This window comes from Mesocricetus auratus, unplaced genomic scaffold (assembly GCF_017639785.1).
Source record: "Mesocricetus auratus isolate SY011 unplaced genomic scaffold, BCM_Maur_2.0 Super-Scaffold_15014, whole genome shotgun sequence".
Taxonomy (NCBI): Eukaryota; Metazoa; Chordata; class Mammalia; order Rodentia; family Cricetidae; genus Mesocricetus; species Mesocricetus auratus.
The window spans coordinates 16,606,031-16,622,551 of record NW_024429186.1 but is presented as its reverse complement, the minus strand read 5'-3'; the positions used below and the strand labels follow the sequence as shown (position 1 = coordinate 16,622,551).

The window sequence follows — 16,521 nt, the reverse complement described above, 5'->3', positions numbered from 1 at the left end:
AGCCGGGTCTCCAGTCCCCAAAGAATCTTTATTCCCTATGAATACTTGTGGGGCAGAAGCAGCCGGATCTGGCCACAAGCATGTCCTCCATCTGCATATCAGGCTGCCCTCAGTGGCCCTGCGCAGGTGGGAACACATGGTCTCAAATGGGCAGCACCTAAGGACAACCACACTCAGCCTGCTCAACACTTACCATTGATGTCATTGGGCAGGTGGTTCATCATGGAGCCAGACTCACAAGCTTCAATGTAGAACACCATCTGCAGGGGCGTCCGAGACAGGTGAGCGCCCAGCAGGCAGTGCCAGCCAATGGGCTGTCACGTCACTCTCCATCCCTGCCCACTATCCTGTGCTCTGGATTTGGGAAGCCACTGTTGCTGGACAGAACCATTGCCAAAGGCTACGAAAGCCATTTGACAAAAAGTAATCACATTTCTTCACTAATGGAGTAAAGTGATCTGCATTAGCAGAGCGCAGGAAAGACTGGAGCCTCAAAACGCTGAAGACACTGATTCTATACCTCCAGAGAGCCAGGTCGCAAGGCGGCCATCTTTCTGCATTAACATCATATATATACACCACCCTCTATAGTTCCTACAGAGTGCAGAGAGGAAAACGCAAGGGGGGCAGAGAATAAGGTAGTGGGTGTCCCTCCAATTGTCCCAAACTGGGGTAGTCTCAGGAGCAGCAGTCTTCCCACGAAGTCCCCATCCTGCAGCAGCTAATTCACAGCCCCTGTAAGACCTGCTAGGTCCAAGCTGAGGGTGAAGGTCACACTGTGTTGTAACAAGCTCTCTAGGAGGTATAGTGAATCCTGGGACACCACTGGTCAAAGCTAACCAGGTGAAACCCTGTCCAGAAAGTCCAGCGACCTGTCCAAGTGCCACCTGTGCCAGTGTAGGCTTCGCTCCTCGAGCTCCTCCCTCCCCGAGGCACTCAGGCACTTAAGTTACCTTCTGGTACATTTTGTGTTCATACATGTAGCGAATGGTCTTGTTCAGGTCCTTGACATGAAGCTGAAAGGTAAGAAGGTGGCCATTCAGACCAGCATCCCAGAGAAGCCACCAACACCTTATAAAGTCCTTTTCCCAATCAGTGAAAGAAACCACAGTGAGCCGTGAAGTCTAGAACGCCATCTCGGCCATCCCATGTACACACTGAAAGACAGGAGAAGACCCTTCTCCATGCACAGGTTTGTCCTCGGCACTCAGACCTCCTCGTACTGTGTCGTCTGTGACATACTCAGCCCTGACTGACACTGTGGCATGGAGAGAAACAGCTAGAAAATTCAGCTGCAACACTTGTCCCGCACACCCCAGCGCAGCATTGCTACCAACCTTGCGGAACATCAGAAAACACATAGGTTTCCTCTCAACACACAGGCCTTGTTTTCTGCTTTCCTTTACATTCTAAAGATAGATGAAACTGTCCCTGTCATGTCTCTTTAAAGACTTAAGAAGAGGGCAGTGAGAGGGCTCAGATGGTAAGAGCTTCGCTGCCAAGCCTGATGACCTGAGTTCGATCCCCAGGACCTGCGGGATGGAAGATGAGAACCGACTCCCAAAAACTGTCCCTCTTTGACCTCCATGTGTGTGACATGGCACACATGCACATAAATAAATGTAAAAATCAATGTTTAACAATGTTTAAAAATCAATGTTAAGAAAAATGGCCAAGGGCATAGCTCAGTAGTACAGCACTTGACTAATGTACACAAGGCTCTTCATTCAATCCCCATGTCATGACAATGACAACAACAAAAGCCTACAATCAAAATGGTAAGCAGAACTCACATCATCACTAGGGAACACCAGGATTCCAGTGGCTCCATGGTCTGTGAAGTAAACAAACACATGATCCCGGGGACCACTGCCAAGAGAGGACAGAAGAGAGTGAGCCAGAGAAGACACAGCTTCCCTCCCGTTCCTGTTTCCCTGCCCATGTCCCTGAAAAGCTGCCTTCATCACCAAGTTAAGTTTGAGCAGGGCATGGTAGGACGTGCCTTTAATACCAGCACTTGGAGGCTAGAGGCAGACTGATCTCTTGATCTATCTAATAAGGAGTTCCAAGCCAGCCAGGACTACATTGTGAGACCCTGTCTCAAAAAGCACAGAAAGGGGAAATACATGCACATACATGAATGGCAGGCACATGCTAATAACTCTAGAGGCTGAGTCGGGCTACAAGTTCAAGAGCAGCCTGGACAATTTAGTGACACCCTGTATCAAAAAACAATGGGATGGTATGTTAGGGAGAGGCAGGCATTTGGGGGAGGGGGGCTGGCTAGGGTTGTAGCTTAACAATACATGCATGAAGTCCTATGAGGGACCCTGGATGACAGGGGTATGTGACACAAACAGCCTTGTGTGACCTTATCCTGGGTCAAGACAAAACTGCTCTCTCTAACTTCTCGAAGGTGACAGGAGCAAAGAACCATGCCCCTTTAGGTCCTCTGTGTAAGGATGCAGCCTGAAGAGTGTGGAATCCGCAAAACAGACGGTAGGTACCTCCTCAGGACTTTTCCCGACCCTTTGCCCTTCACAGCCTCTGCATCGCCTCTTAGCACGGCGAGGAAGTTCTCCGGAGTCACATCCTACAAGGAACCGGGAGTCAAAGCCAGAGCAGCTGTTACTTTAGGCACATTTTATAGAGTGTGACAGGCCCAGGGCACCCAGCTTCCAGCTCCATAGTAACACCAGGCCAGGATGACGTTCCTCAAGCCCAGGCCCTGTGAACTGTGAAAATGCCATCTTGTTTGGGGCAGGTGGCAACTCACCAAGCCTTTCATGAAGTGGGGGACCGCCCCCACCCCTGAAAGAAAAGATTCTGCTAACACAGGAAGAAAATACTCAGAGGGCAAAAGAAGAGGACGTAAAGGGTCAGGGTCTCCAGCTTGCTACCTCAGAGCACCAGCCCCACCGGTACTAGATGTCCAAGGACACTTGATCATCAAAAACAATGCGAAAATAGGAAAAAAAAACCACATCACCCCCAAAATTCTATCACCTAGGATTTAAACAACCCTATAGATCTATACAGAAAGAAATTATCCCTTGAGATGAGATCCACTATATTGCATACATATTAAATTTACATTTGAATTTAAGAGATCATAAGTGAAACAAAGCTGAAAGAAATGCTAAGCTTTGGGTCAATGTTTCTTTGCCTTGTAAGACAACCTTAGGAAGTTAAGAAAAAGAACAGTATAAAGACCATAAATGACAATTTATACAGTATCAATAAATTGGGAGGAAATTAACCATTTGGGGAGAAATATATTAGAATATTAATTTTTAAAAGATCGGTCTTTAAAGCCAGGCAGTGGTGGCATACACCTTTAATCCCAGCACTTGGGAGGCAGAGGCAGGCGGATCTCTGAGTTTGAGACCAGTCTGGTTTACAGATGGAGTTCCAGGACAAAGAACCTCTGTCTTAAAATCTCACCACCACCACCCCCCCAAAAAAAACTATCTTCAGGAAAATCCTGACAGATTTTGTGCTAGGTATGGGCTTAGGAAATTGATTTTTATAAAAGAGCACACATAATCTTTAACTCCATAACACCTCAGGAAATTCAGGGTTGTCACCAAAGGAAATACATACCATGCTTGATACATGCAAAGACTAGCATCTAAATAGCAGTAAACTCTAACCTTTTTAGAACACTTGCCCGTTTTTCCTTTTCTCTGTTCACTTCCAAAACACTGACTAACTAGAAACAGTAGCATGTACCTATGGTCCCCATTTTTGGGGAAGAAGAGGCAGGAGAATTGCGCGTATCCAGGAGTTCAAGGCTAGTTTGAACCCAAAAAAGAGACCCTACATCTCAAAAACCGACACAAACAACTAAGGCTGAGAATGTGACTAGATTATACGAAGCCCTGGTTACAGCCTCAGCTCTCTCTCTCCAAGGAAATCTCTCCCCACTCATTTCTCAAGCACAAATAAGGGAGGGGGAGATAGCAATGAACTAAGTAAGACCCAAAGCCACTGGCTTCAGGTAAGCATGCCCTTACCTCTCCTGTATAATCCTTCAGGACTCCTGCATACACATCTGTGCCATTGGGCCGGTTGATCACAATACCTGGGGTAGGGTTCCTGAAAATTAAAGAACAATGTTATAACACAATATGTGTCTCCCTTCGACACACGCTATTATATGAAAAAACAGCAGACAACTCTGCTCCTGAAGACACTTCCTGTCACCTGGTTAGGCACCAGTGCATGTGGTTTGGGCAGCTGGGGATCTCAGCAACCTGAACCCAAGAGAGCAGAGAGGAAACGAGATCTTAAGCCTTGAACAGGTGGCCATGGGTATGTTCAGACTTAGTGATGCTGGAGTTCAGGTTACTGCTCATAGTTAAAAGTTGAAAAACCAAGTGAAAACTGTAAACTGCGTTCATGATTTTAACTCACCCTCCTTTGTTTATTAAGCCGAGAGAATGTTTGTGAATCTCTAGCTCTACTTTCCCTATATGTTTCCAAGAAGCAGTCATACCACTACTTACATATTCAATGCACATTTACTACTCAGTGTGTGTGAATGTACAGGGCATCTATTGTATAATTACCCTTGTCAGTTGCTAGGAGGCAGTGAGCAACGAACACAGTCCCTTATGTTCACAACTTTCACAGACGATTGGAGAATGCAGTAAATCCATTATGTTACACTCTGATGTGCATGCAGTAATTGGAGGTCATAGAGAAGCATTTTGGGTACGAGGTTTTAGGGAAGCAACTCTCTGTTGCATTCAACAAACTTGAGAGCATTCTTATGTATTAAAATTGACTTTCTAAGAATCTCAGTGTGTGATAGTAGACGTGTTAGTCTCTCTGGGTCTCAGCTTTCTCACATATCAAAGAAGAAACAAGGAGTCTGTGTTCCTGTTTCTCTGGATTCTGCTATGTTATGATATGTCAACTGTGGCGCAGAGGGAGCCATCTCTCTCTAGTTTCCCTGCTGCATATCATTATGATGGGCTTGTGAACCAATATAGATTTGATGGACAGAACATACGCCATCTGCACACTTAAGGAAAAGGATTCATGGAAATTTAGCTTATAATGGAACCCAGTAGGATTTTGCACATTATATGAGATATGATGCAGTGGTGTGAAATTAAATAAGGAATTTGTGGAGAGCTATTTGTTAACCATTTCTATGCTGGAAACCAATCTACACATGACTGGAATGAGACAGGACCATTACATGGAGAAACTGGCAAACAAGAATAAAGAAAAAATTATTTTACTTCTTCAAAAAAAAAAACCAGGAGAGGAGCCAAGGTGAGGGTGTCCTGCCCCTGCTGGGAACCAGAGCATCTTAGAGTAAGATCATGCAAACAACACTGCTCTTAAAAAACAACAGGACAAGCCTGTGGTGGTGGCAAACACCTTTAATCCCTGCACTCAGGAAGCAGAGGCAGGTGGATCTCTGTGACTGAGTTCCAAGACAGCCAGGGCTACACAGAGAAACCCTGTCTAGAAAAACCAAACAGGACACAAAGCAAAACTGAACACCCAGGCTCAAGTGCCACAGTCAGGAGCCAGAGCCCAGGAATTGCCTAGCTCAGAGCCATACCTGTCTTTCCTCAGTTCCCAGAAAACTAGGGCAAGTAAGTGTGCAAGAGAACCGTATTAATACTAAACACACGCCAGAAAGGAGCACGGTGGGATGTCCTGCACAGACTAGAACCTTCTACAGGCAGGTGCCTCAGCTCAGAGACTGAGGACAGGCTTCCTACTTTGAGGTGCAGTACTTTAACTCTTCCAGGAGTACCTCCTTTTGCTCATCTCCAGTTTCCCACCACCCCCATGGCACCTAACACATGCTGGGAGCTCAACACATGACAATCCCTGTGGCTTTTACCCTGGGGCCACCATTCCCACACTGGGCCACTGTCCTAAGGAGCCCTATAAGCCTCACTGGTTTTAAATTCTGTTTCGCGTCCAAGTTCAAAGCTCCCCACTTACTCTTCAGAGTTGGCAATGTCGTCATACATCATCACTATGATCTGCTCATCAGGAATTCCATTCCGGTGAATGATCTGGTAGGCGTGGCATGCGTCTGCCTGGAAGAAATGGTTCCCTTGGCTTTTAGATACCACAGGGGAGGTGGCCCATTTTGAGTTATTTCTATCTTACAGAAGGCTCCCTACCGGTCAAGGTTTGAAATGATTATTTTTTACAACATTCATTTTTTTTAACTTCAATTTTAAAAGGTCCCCCCACTCTTATTATCCACATACGTATCTGATAGCAAGCTAGTACTATCAGGCACATGTGTGTAAATACATGGGCACAGATATGCATAAATACATAGGCACAGGTGTGCATACACAGTCACACCTGCAGATTGACAGGCCCTTGAAAGTCCTAAGCAACTTGTTTTCATATTTCATACCACATGAAAGTACAAAAGCATGGATTCAGGTCTCAAATAGAAGGCCCCAGAAAAAAATGAAGCAACAAGTTCACAGCTTCTGATTCATCCAAGAGTCACTGTTCAGGCAAGTGTGACATCTCAAAGTCCAGCTCAGAAGGCAGGCTTGTGAGGCACGCCTGTAATCCCAGCCCTTTGGAAGTATATACAGGAGAAACAGGAGTTCAGGGCCAGTGTGAACTACACAGCAAGTCCTGGGGCCTGCCTGGGCTCCTGAGACTATCTCTGATAGATAGGCAGGCAGGCAGACAGCACAATTTTGGAAGTGCTGTCTCGGTGATGATAGTTAGGAATGTAGCTCAGTTGGGAGAGCGCTTGCCTACCATGCCATAAACTCTAAGTTCAAGCTCACCACCACACAAACTGGATTTGATGGGGCACACTTGCATCTGTAATACACTTTGGGGAGATAAAGGCAGGCAAGAAGTTCAAGTTCCTTAGCTATGCAGTGAGTCTGAAGTCAGCCTAGGTAACATGAGATCCTGTCTTTTAAGAAAATGATTAGTGCCTGGCGGTGGTGGCACACACCTTTATTCCCAGCACTCAGGAGGCTGAGGCAGGCGGTCTACAGAGCGAGTTCTAGGACAGGCTCCAAAGTTACAGAGAGACTCTGTCTTGAAACAACAGCAATAAAAATGGTTAGTATCATCATTTGAAACCAAAGAAGGCAATCAAAGGGAACAGAAACCATCCCTGTTGGAATTCCTGGTTTCAGATGATGCACACTGCACTCTGTGCAGAATACTTGAGGTCAGGGAGGAAGGAAACACATTGCCTAACTTTCCACTAACAATGTCATTCCAGGAACAGACACCTACATGAACACAGAGAAGCACTGTGTGGCTAGCAGCAACATCCTTAGGCAGACACAGCAGTATATGTGGCCACTACACACAGCAACCCACATGAGGTGACCAAGAAAACAAAGCATCCGCAATGCCAGGCTGAGCCTGTGTGATGGCAAATACTTGGGTTTAGCATCCATTTGCTGTGACTGTTATGGCTATCGTGGGGCCAGCACTCACAAGCTGCCAGACAAGTGGACAGCTAAGTGCATACACCTTCGATCTGCTCCGGACTCACCTCGGGTCCCTATCTCATTAGTCCTCAGTCCTCGGGTGATAGAAGTCATAACTCCCTTCGTACAGCTGGAGGACAGGAGGTGACCCACTCTACTCGTAGTAGGCTCATGGAGGAGAAAAACCCAAGCATTTTGACTACCGATCTTGATGGTTTTTCATGCAAGAGCCGCAGGATCCTCAGAAGTAGTCAGCTGCCTCTGCCTTACTTAGTAAAAGGGCTCTGCCCTGAGTGAATATGAAATCAAGTGGAGTTCAATGAACTCAGATAATGTGGAAACAGCACAACTGGTGTTTTCCCCTCAGAAAAAGCCAATGGAGGTGATGCTAGGCTGAGCATGATCTCATTACAGGGCACAGCCTCTGCAGGAAGCAGAAATCTCTGACTCAGCTGACTTCAAGGCTGACACTGGGAGTTGGCCAGGCTCACCGAGGAATCCCGTGACCTGATACTGAAGCCGCTCACAATGTCACATGTACAGTGGGCATTGCCCATCACCACCAGCTGTAAGCACAGTAAGACAGGGCACTTGGAGCAAAGGCTAAATACAGCTGGTGTGTGCTGTATTTATTCATGGGGACAGGCTTTCTGACCAGGTATGCTTGCCTGACGGGGGCATGCAGCTCCTCCCCTCCTGACCCACATCCTGCTTCCCCAGCATCCTGCCTCCCAGGCTTCTTGCACCCAAGCACAGTGGTGGGGAGGTGCTGAACTGGGGTGGGAGGCCCTGCCTTTCACCAAGTCCAAAGTTGGAGGCTGAGGTTTAGAGTGAGTTGATGTCCTTTGTTCCCGTTATACAGCAGGTACGAAGGAAGAGGAACTCCTGCTCCCCCAAACACTCCTGTCCCACCCCAGGCTCACCCAGGGCTCCCCAACCCTCTCCCTGCATGCCCTCTTCAAAGGATGCTTTGCTTCAAGTACAAGCTGCTGACCTTAGCGCCAATGAGGACTAACTTCAAAGACATCAGCCTAAGTGAAGAGTGTGTCTTGAGGACAGACTGTACAGCTCTGCTGCCTCCCCTCCCCAGCTCCCGCTGCCTGGTCCCTGGGCCCACCGGTCTGCATTTTGACTCTCTGTATTCCAAACACTCAAACATTTAATGCCTGGCCCTTCCCGGAAGAGTCTGCTGATTGGTCCTGAGACAGACAATAATGGTGTTGTGATGGGGATGAGGATGGGGAAGGTCTAAGAAGGCTCATAGGGTCCCGGGGTGCCACACTCCTGTTAGTACCTACATAGGGGTCAACCCAACTTCTCTATCAAAAAGATTGTATTAGCCAGGCATAATGGCATACACCTTTAATCCCAGCCCTGGGAGGCAGAGGCTAGTGTATCTCTGTGAGTTTGAGACCAGCCTGGTCTACATAGTGAGTTTCTGGACAGCCAGAATTAAAAAAAAAAACTTACAGTCTCACTATGTAACCCTAGCTAGCCTAGAAATCACTCTGTAGACCAGGCTGACCTCAGACTCACACAGATCCACCTGCCTCTGCCTCCCGAGCACTGAGACCAAAGGTGTGCACCACCATGACAGTGCCCATCAAATTGCAGTTGCCTGGTTCTGTCAAAATGAAGAAAATGAGGCTTGCTAAGCTTGTCCTCCTAATACAGCTCACTGTTCACACACTCCCGCTTTCCCTACCATCCCTCCTCCAGTCTCTCTGGACTGTGAACCACTCTAGCATAATCCTGTCAGGAACTTCTCTGAGTCACAACCAGAAATTCCCTTTCCTTCTCCAGGAGCTGATGTTAACATAAGCATGTGATGTATGACGCAACTCTCGCAGGCCAGACTGGGCAAAGTCTTGCAGGAAAATGTTCATAACTTGAGAGAGAGCCAGGCGGGTAACTGGCACAGGTGGCCTCCTTCTCCTCTACAGAGGTTTTATTTGGGAGGTAACACCTGGAGCTGCTGTAATCATTTTGTAACAAGGAGCACTTATCTGGACACAGGACCTCAAAATTGGAAAACGGATTTGAGTCACATGGGCCTGAGTTTAGGTGGCCAACTTAGGGCTCTCCACACATAGCATTTAAAACACAGAGGAGGTTCTGGTACCTAACAGGCTGGCTATTTCCTCACTGAGGTTTTGTGTTGTCACAGTTCACATGCGACACTCACCTCTCCCACAGTTCCTTCTGCATAAGCCCCTTGCCCTCTCCTCTCTCACCCTCCTTCTCCCAGTTGTCTGTCTGTCTGTCTGTTTGTCTGTCTCCCTCCCTTCCTCCCTCCCACACACACACCTTACTTAAGAGTTTCTATTGCTGCAACAAAACACCATGACCATAAAGCAAGTTGGAAAGGAAAGGGTTTATTTAGCTTACATTTCCACATCACTGTTGATTAAAGGAAGTCAGGAAGTCAAACAGGGCAGGAACCTGGAGGCAGGAGCTGACGCAGAGACCATGGAGGGGAGCTGCTTACTGACTTACTCCACATGGCTTGCTCAGCCTGCTTTCTTAGAGAACCCAGGACCACCAGCCCAGGGATGGCACCACTCAGCATGGACTGGGCACTCCTCCACTGATCACTAATTGAAAAAAAAATGCCTTAAAGCTGGATCTCATGGAGGCATTTCCTTAACTAAAGCTCTTTTCTCTCTGATGGCTCCAGCTTGGGTCAAGTTGACACACAAAATCAGCCAACAACACACACACACACACACACACACACACACACACACACACACACACACACACACACACACACACCTGACCAAGTATAGTTACACCCTGACCCATATCTGGTACTTAGGAGTTCCCACAGGAACCATCTTTGTCAATCTGAGGCCAGTGGGTCTTTCCTCCTGGTTCTCTATCCCCTTCCCCTACTACCACATCCCTTGTAAACCATGTGCCCCCAAGTAAAGCTAAATGGAATGGTGAGCCAGTGCAAGTCAATTCTATCTTAATGCCTCAGGAGATGCTATGGGGGAGGACAGTTTAGAATGTTACACACCAGACACTGGGAGCCTCAGAAGATGCTATGGGGGAGGACAGTTTAGAATGTTACACACCAGACACTGGGAACCTCAGGAGATGCTATGGGGGAGGACAGTTTAGAATGTTACACAACAGACACTGACACTGGGAGGCTAAGGAACACAACTGATATATTCCTTTTGTCTTACCAGATTTTTCTAAGTCTCCTGTGCAAACTTTAAACACATGTTAATTTTTTAAGATGTATTTATTTATTTATTTATTCATTTATTTATTTATTTTGTGCACACTGTTCTGTCTGCATGTACGCCTGCATGCCAGAAGAGGGTACCAGATCTCATTATGAATGGCTGTGAGCCACCATATGGCTGCCGGGAATTGAACTCAGGACCTCTGGAAGAGTAGCCAGTGGTCTTAACCTCTGAGCCATCTCTCCAGCCCACATGTTAATTTTTAATAGAAGTGCAGTCCTGCACTCAGGAGGCTGAAGCAGAAGGACGGCTTTGAACTCAAGGCTAGCCTGGACAAGAGTAAGAGACCCTGTCTTGAAGAAAATGCAATAAAGTAGAATGGCCATGAGTTAGACACCAGCTGTGGCTACAAACAACCAAAAACAAACAAAAAACAAAATTAGAAGCTAAGGCACTGAAGGTAATGTTTAACCGAAGGTCTCTTCCTACGTTGGTGGTATAAAAATAAAGTGGCTGATAAACCAGCAGGCTTGCTGCCTGTGGTCTGTGCTTATCTTTTCACTCAAAGGAAAAGGAATCAGTTGAGATAGCGGCTCTTAATCAGGCCAAATTTCCTCTCTGGCCAGCACACAAAGGCCATTTAAGAGCAGTCAGACCTTCACCTAAGGGAGCCCCTTGATGACATACAAACAAACATACGGACACGCACAGGGAACCTTGATGACATACAAACAAATGCACGGACACGCACAGGGAAGGACACAGCTCCACCTGTGCCAGCCGCACTGTTCGGGAGCCAAGCGCCCGCACCATGGAGAGTCTAAACTGAGACACCCTGGACTCCCATATACACTGGATTTCGATGATTTAGCATCGGAAAAGCACATAGGGACCAGCAAGATGACTCTACTGATAAAAGTGCTTGCTGCCAAGTCTGACAACCTGAGTTCGATCCTTAGGACCCCCACATGGTAGAAAGAGAGTGTGAACACCTGCAAGATGTCCTCTGGCCTCCACAATATGTGCCATAGTATGCTTGTGCCCACACATATATACACATTCACACACACACAAATAAATCTAATGGATACTTTTTAAAACAATGTAGGCTATCTCAACAGTAATTTTTATATTAATTACATAGTGAATTGATATTCATTTGGACATCTGATCTAAATCAGATGTGAAAATTAATTTCCTATATATGTTTTGTTTATACGTTTGTGTAGAGGTGTGTGTGTGTGTGTGTAGGCAAATGAACAATCTGGGGCGTTGCTCCTCAGGTGCTATGGTGCTTTATATAAGAATGGCCCTCATTAGGCTCATCATATATTTGCAGGCTTGGTCCCCAGCTGGTGAACTGCTTGGAAGGATTATGAGGTGTGGCCTTATTGGAGTAGGCGTGTCACTGGGGTGGGCTTTGAGGTTTCAACAGCCCACACTGACCCTCTGAAACGGTATGCAAGCCCCCAATTACATTCTTTCTTTTTAAGAGTTGCCTTGATCTATGACAGGTAATATTCACTTTATTTTTATTTGTGTATATTTATGTCTGCCTATTTGCATGTGCATGTTATGTGTAGTTTCTCAAGGAATCCATAAGAGAGCATCAGATCCCCTGGAACTGGAGTTACAGGAGTCTGTGAGTTGCTTGATATGGAAGCTGAGACTCAAACCCAGGTCCTCTAGAAGTGCTACTAACCACTGAGCCACCTCTCCAGCCTACTCAACACTACAGACCCCCTTTTTGAGACGTGGTCTGTCACTGGCTGGCCACTGAGTCCCAGAGGTCCACCTACCTCCACCTCCTTACATCGAGTCGGGAGTATAAGTGCACCCCAATATTCCTGGATTGTTTTTTTTAAAGCAAGTTCTAGGGGTTGAACTCAAGTCCTAGTGCTTGCACAGCAGACATTTTACTGAACAGACGATCTTGTCAGCCCCTCCTACATATTTTAAGCATTTTCAAATGCAGCTGCTAGGAGGTTTTCCATGACTCATGCAGCTCTTACTGGACCAGGCGGATCTCAAGCCAGCTGGCTGGGTCTGCATCCTGCCCAACCCCCCCCCCCATGTACCAATTTCAGGCTACAACACACTGAACAGACTGCTGGCCATTTCCACCCAAATGTTGGTGGATAAAAGGGATTAAGAAAGGTTGGGCTCCACACGACCCCACTGAGTCCCACTAGAAGGACTAAGGACCTCGGAATGCTCTGAGGAGAGCCTACAACATGATCCTGTGAAAATCTATACACCTTGCATGAAAGTTAAAATTAACTTCTTGTTGTTTTGGCTTGGTTTGGTTTTTTGAGACAGTTTCTCTTACAGCCCTGGCTGTCCTGGAACTATCTCTGTTCTGGCCTTAAAATTCAGGGATCCGCCTGCCTCTGCCTCCAAGTACTGGGACTAAAGGTGTGTGCCACCACACCAGGGCTAAATCAACTTTTTAAAATGACAGTGTTATCAGTCACATAGAAGTCAGCCTTTAAAATACAATGTGTTAGCTTCCCATTCCCTACCTGTGCAGCCATGACCACTTTCTAATTCCAGAACAAACTCCCTGGAGTGGGATCTCTGGGTACGGAGTAACTGGTCACCTTCTCCAGCACTGCCAAGCTGCTTCCCCAAGCTGGGCTTTTCCCTCTCACTTCCATACACTGGCTTGCAGGAAACTCCAGGAGAGATGATGGAACTGGGGGGTAGGGTGGCGGCAGAGGGGCCAGGACTGTTCCTTAGAGCTCAGGCCTACTTGCCACAGGGCCTCAGTGAAGTCGCCTCTCCTCTCTGGCCCTCCGTGTCCTTTCTATAAAGTGAAGGTGTTAGAGCCCAAGCGCTCTCACCTGGTAACCTCGCACTCAGGATATGTGATGTCTGAAGATGTTTTTGATTTCAAATTGTTGACAGGCCGGCAAGTGATGCCGCTATCAGTTCAGACACAGCACTAACCCAAAGGGAACAATACCGGGTCCTGAGGCCACGAGCGTGGGAGGCAAGAAAACCCCGAATTAGACTAAGGCAAAACTGTCTCCCACCATGACCACTTCACTTCCTGGACACACAGCCAGTGAGTGATGAAGAAACTTCAGTTTCTTACCTGGTGCCGGTAATTATACCAGCCATTGGAGCCCGCCACAATCACCACCCAGTGCTTGCCGCCATCCTCAGGGTCATCCACGCCAACCGCAACAGCGCCAGCACCCAGCACCAGGCTGAGCAGCACAGCCACTTTCCAGATCATTCTGCACACGTGTCAGTTACAGAAGGCTGGAAAGGAAAATGCAGAGCTGGTTTTAAAGGGACAAGAACTACCGGAGATAACGTCACAGCACCTGGGTCAAGAGGGCAGTCTGCTTAGCCCCGAGGAATGTGCTGAGGGTTGACGGAAGAACCTCTTGGAGCTGTGGTCACGGGTGTGGGGCAAAGGGCAGTCCGGTCCCTACCTCCCAAACCTCCGAACAAGAGCCAGGTGGGCCCACAACCCAATATCCAGAAAGCACCTAGGTCAACTTCTCAAGTTCCTGCCACAACCTAGAATGCAACAGATGACAATCCCGTGCTGGTGATATGTCCACAGCACACTCTGAATTGTTTGCGCAAGAACACGCATGTGACCTAGCTGCGCATAGAAAAAAATGTGCAAAGCAGACATAAACTTGAACAGGAGTTTTGCTGTTGTTGTTTTTTGCTGAGTGATGGATAGAAGAGGGCAATGTCCCAAACTGCCTCTTTTTATTATAATAAAGGTTTATTACTTGCCAAATGTATTTACATTTTTAAATTTATTCATGGGGGCGGGGTATTGCTGCCATGTTGTGGAGGTCACATGACAACTTTAGGGAGTCAGTTCTCGCCTTCCACTCCAGATCCCACGGATTGAATTCAAGTCAGCTGGCTTGGCAGCCAGTGCCTTTGCCGACTGACCATCTCACCCACTCCAATTTAGATTACTTAAAAACTGTATTTAGTACAATGCACAATATTGTGACCTCGAGTTTCCAGGAAGGGAACAGATGGGGGTGGGGAGGGAGGGAGGGAAGGGAGAGACAGAGACAGAGACAGAGATGCTGTACCTGTGTGTTAAAGATTCAACAAGACCAAAGGCCTGAGTTTCAAGCTTATGGAGTTAAAATGTTACAGACCGGAGCCAAATTATCTTAGGCGACTCTTAGCCCTTTGAAAGTCACTCATTGTCTTCCCCTGTGTCCAACTTAACATCCTTGTAACTATCAAAACTTTAGAATGCAGGCTTAGCAGACTACTAGAGTTCACCAGTCCAAAAGCCAAGAACGTCATCAGTTAGCATCTGAATTCTACAGCAGTGACACCCCTTTGCTGTCCATAGTCCCCACCACGAGATATGGTAAATACTTAGGTTAATGACTTTGTTTTGTCCCTAATGAAAACCACATATAACCACCGCCACATGGTATTTGTGTTCCCTGGGTCATGGTCACTCATACTTGGCCCCAGAACAAACTCTCTTATTCCCTCTGAGGTGAGGGCTATGTTTTTGTGTCAAAAAATAGTAACAATGGTGGTGGGCAAGGTAAGCCAAAGTGTGAGCCATCTGGCTAAGTTATAATCAAACTGTAATGCCTGTCTTTGTCTGACACTTAACAAGTACATGTGTCTGTGTACCAGGTGGAGCAAACGTTTTCACATGTTTTACAAGAAGGGGAGGTTAAGAGCACCTGCTGCTCCTGCAGGGGAGCTGAGCTCAGTTCCCAGCATCCATGTTGGGTGGCTCAAAACTGCCCTTAACTCCAGCTCCAGAAGACTGGCACCCTCACTCATGTGCACATACCCAAACATACATACATAATAAAAATAAGTATTTCTTCTTTTTCTTTAGTTTTTTGAGACAGTTTCTCCATGTAGCCTTGGCTGTCCTAGATCTAACTCACTGTGTAGACCAGGCAGGCCTCAAACTCACAGAGATCTGCCTGTCTCTGCCTCCCAAGTTCTGGGATTAAAGGCACCACCTAGCTAAAATAAATATTTCTTAAATGAAGGGAGGGAACCAGAGGAAGGTATAAAGTAACATATCCAATGTTTCTGGAGAGTTATCTTTAGCCAAAGACCAGCCTTATGTGTTCTAGATTCCTGGCTCGTTAGTTTCTGCACCATAGTTCTGCATCTCAAAGACTCTGTGCTTAAGGAATTACCCAGCCCAAATTACACTTTAATGCCAAAACTTGTTTTGTATTGTTTTGAGACAAATGTCTTGATTTGTCTCCAACACCTGGGAAACAATCCTCCTGCCTCAGCATCCAGAAAAACTGGAACTGCAGGCATGTCCCACCATACATGCTAATGCCAAAACTTTAAAAGCCCTTTTAACATACAAGGTAGTAATAAGGCTGTATGCTGGCCACCACACATTGTGACATTAGTCTCTCCCTGTGTCCTGACTCTGTTCTGAAATGACACGCCCAGGCCTGTGACCCTGTGATAAAGAGGTGTGAGGACTCAGCAGAAAGGGCCAATGGGGCAGCCTCTGCCTTGCTACTTTCTGCCCTCGAGAAAACACAGCATCTAATGCACGGTCTAATGGGCTGTCTCTAACTAAAGGAGACCCATCCTCTCTCCTCACTCTCCCAACATCAGAAAAGACAAGGAGAGGAGAGGTGAAGGACGCCTTGGGCCTGCAGAGAGGGAGAAGGAAGCCAGGGCACCTGGGGTGCAGCCTCTAGAGAGGATACATCAGGTACCAGTTCACATATGGTCTCATTAGGTACAGACTGTAACCGAAGTCCAGGCCCATGAACGGCTTGTATTTCTAAGTCCCTCCCAGTGCACAGATGCTGCCATCCTCAGACTGCACTTGGATGGAGAGACCTCGGGCATGAACTCAATGGGCT

The 16,521-nt window shown here is 47.0% G+C and overlaps 1 protein-coding gene and 1 long non-coding RNA gene across 4 annotated transcripts in view; one reads left to right on the top strand and one right to left on the bottom strand.

The window, feature by feature from the left end:
* Lgmn (legumain) overlaps positions 1 to 16,521 on the bottom strand; it is a 35,445-nt gene that overhangs the window by 9,094 nt on the left and 9,830 nt on the right. For 2 of the 3 annotated variants that reach the window (XM_005068387.4, XM_013112230.3), the window contains exons 2-8: positions 13,755 to 13,924; positions 5,974 to 6,071; positions 4,017 to 4,098; positions 2,508 to 2,593; positions 1,794 to 1,869; positions 954 to 1,016; positions 194 to 260 (exon numbers count right to left, since the gene is read on the bottom strand). In XM_005068387.4, the coding sequence (XP_005068444.1) occupies positions 194 to 260; positions 954 to 1,016; positions 1,794 to 1,869; positions 2,508 to 2,593; positions 4,017 to 4,098; positions 5,974 to 6,071; positions 13,755 to 13,898 (616 nt within the window). In that variant the 5' untranslated portion in view covers positions 13,899 to 13,924. Of the gene's footprint in view, positions 1 to 193; positions 261 to 953; positions 1,017 to 1,793; positions 1,870 to 2,507; positions 2,594 to 4,016; positions 4,099 to 5,973; positions 6,072 to 13,754; positions 13,925 to 14,100; positions 14,224 to 16,521 lie in introns of those variants that run through there. The other variant, XM_021226188.2, reaches the window with a different exon arrangement.
* LOC121139272 lies at positions 210 to 1,633 on the top strand. The gene is made up of 2 exons (XR_005876177.1): positions 210 to 281; positions 1,451 to 1,633. It is a non-coding gene; the product is annotated as an uncharacterized LOC121139272 (long non-coding RNA).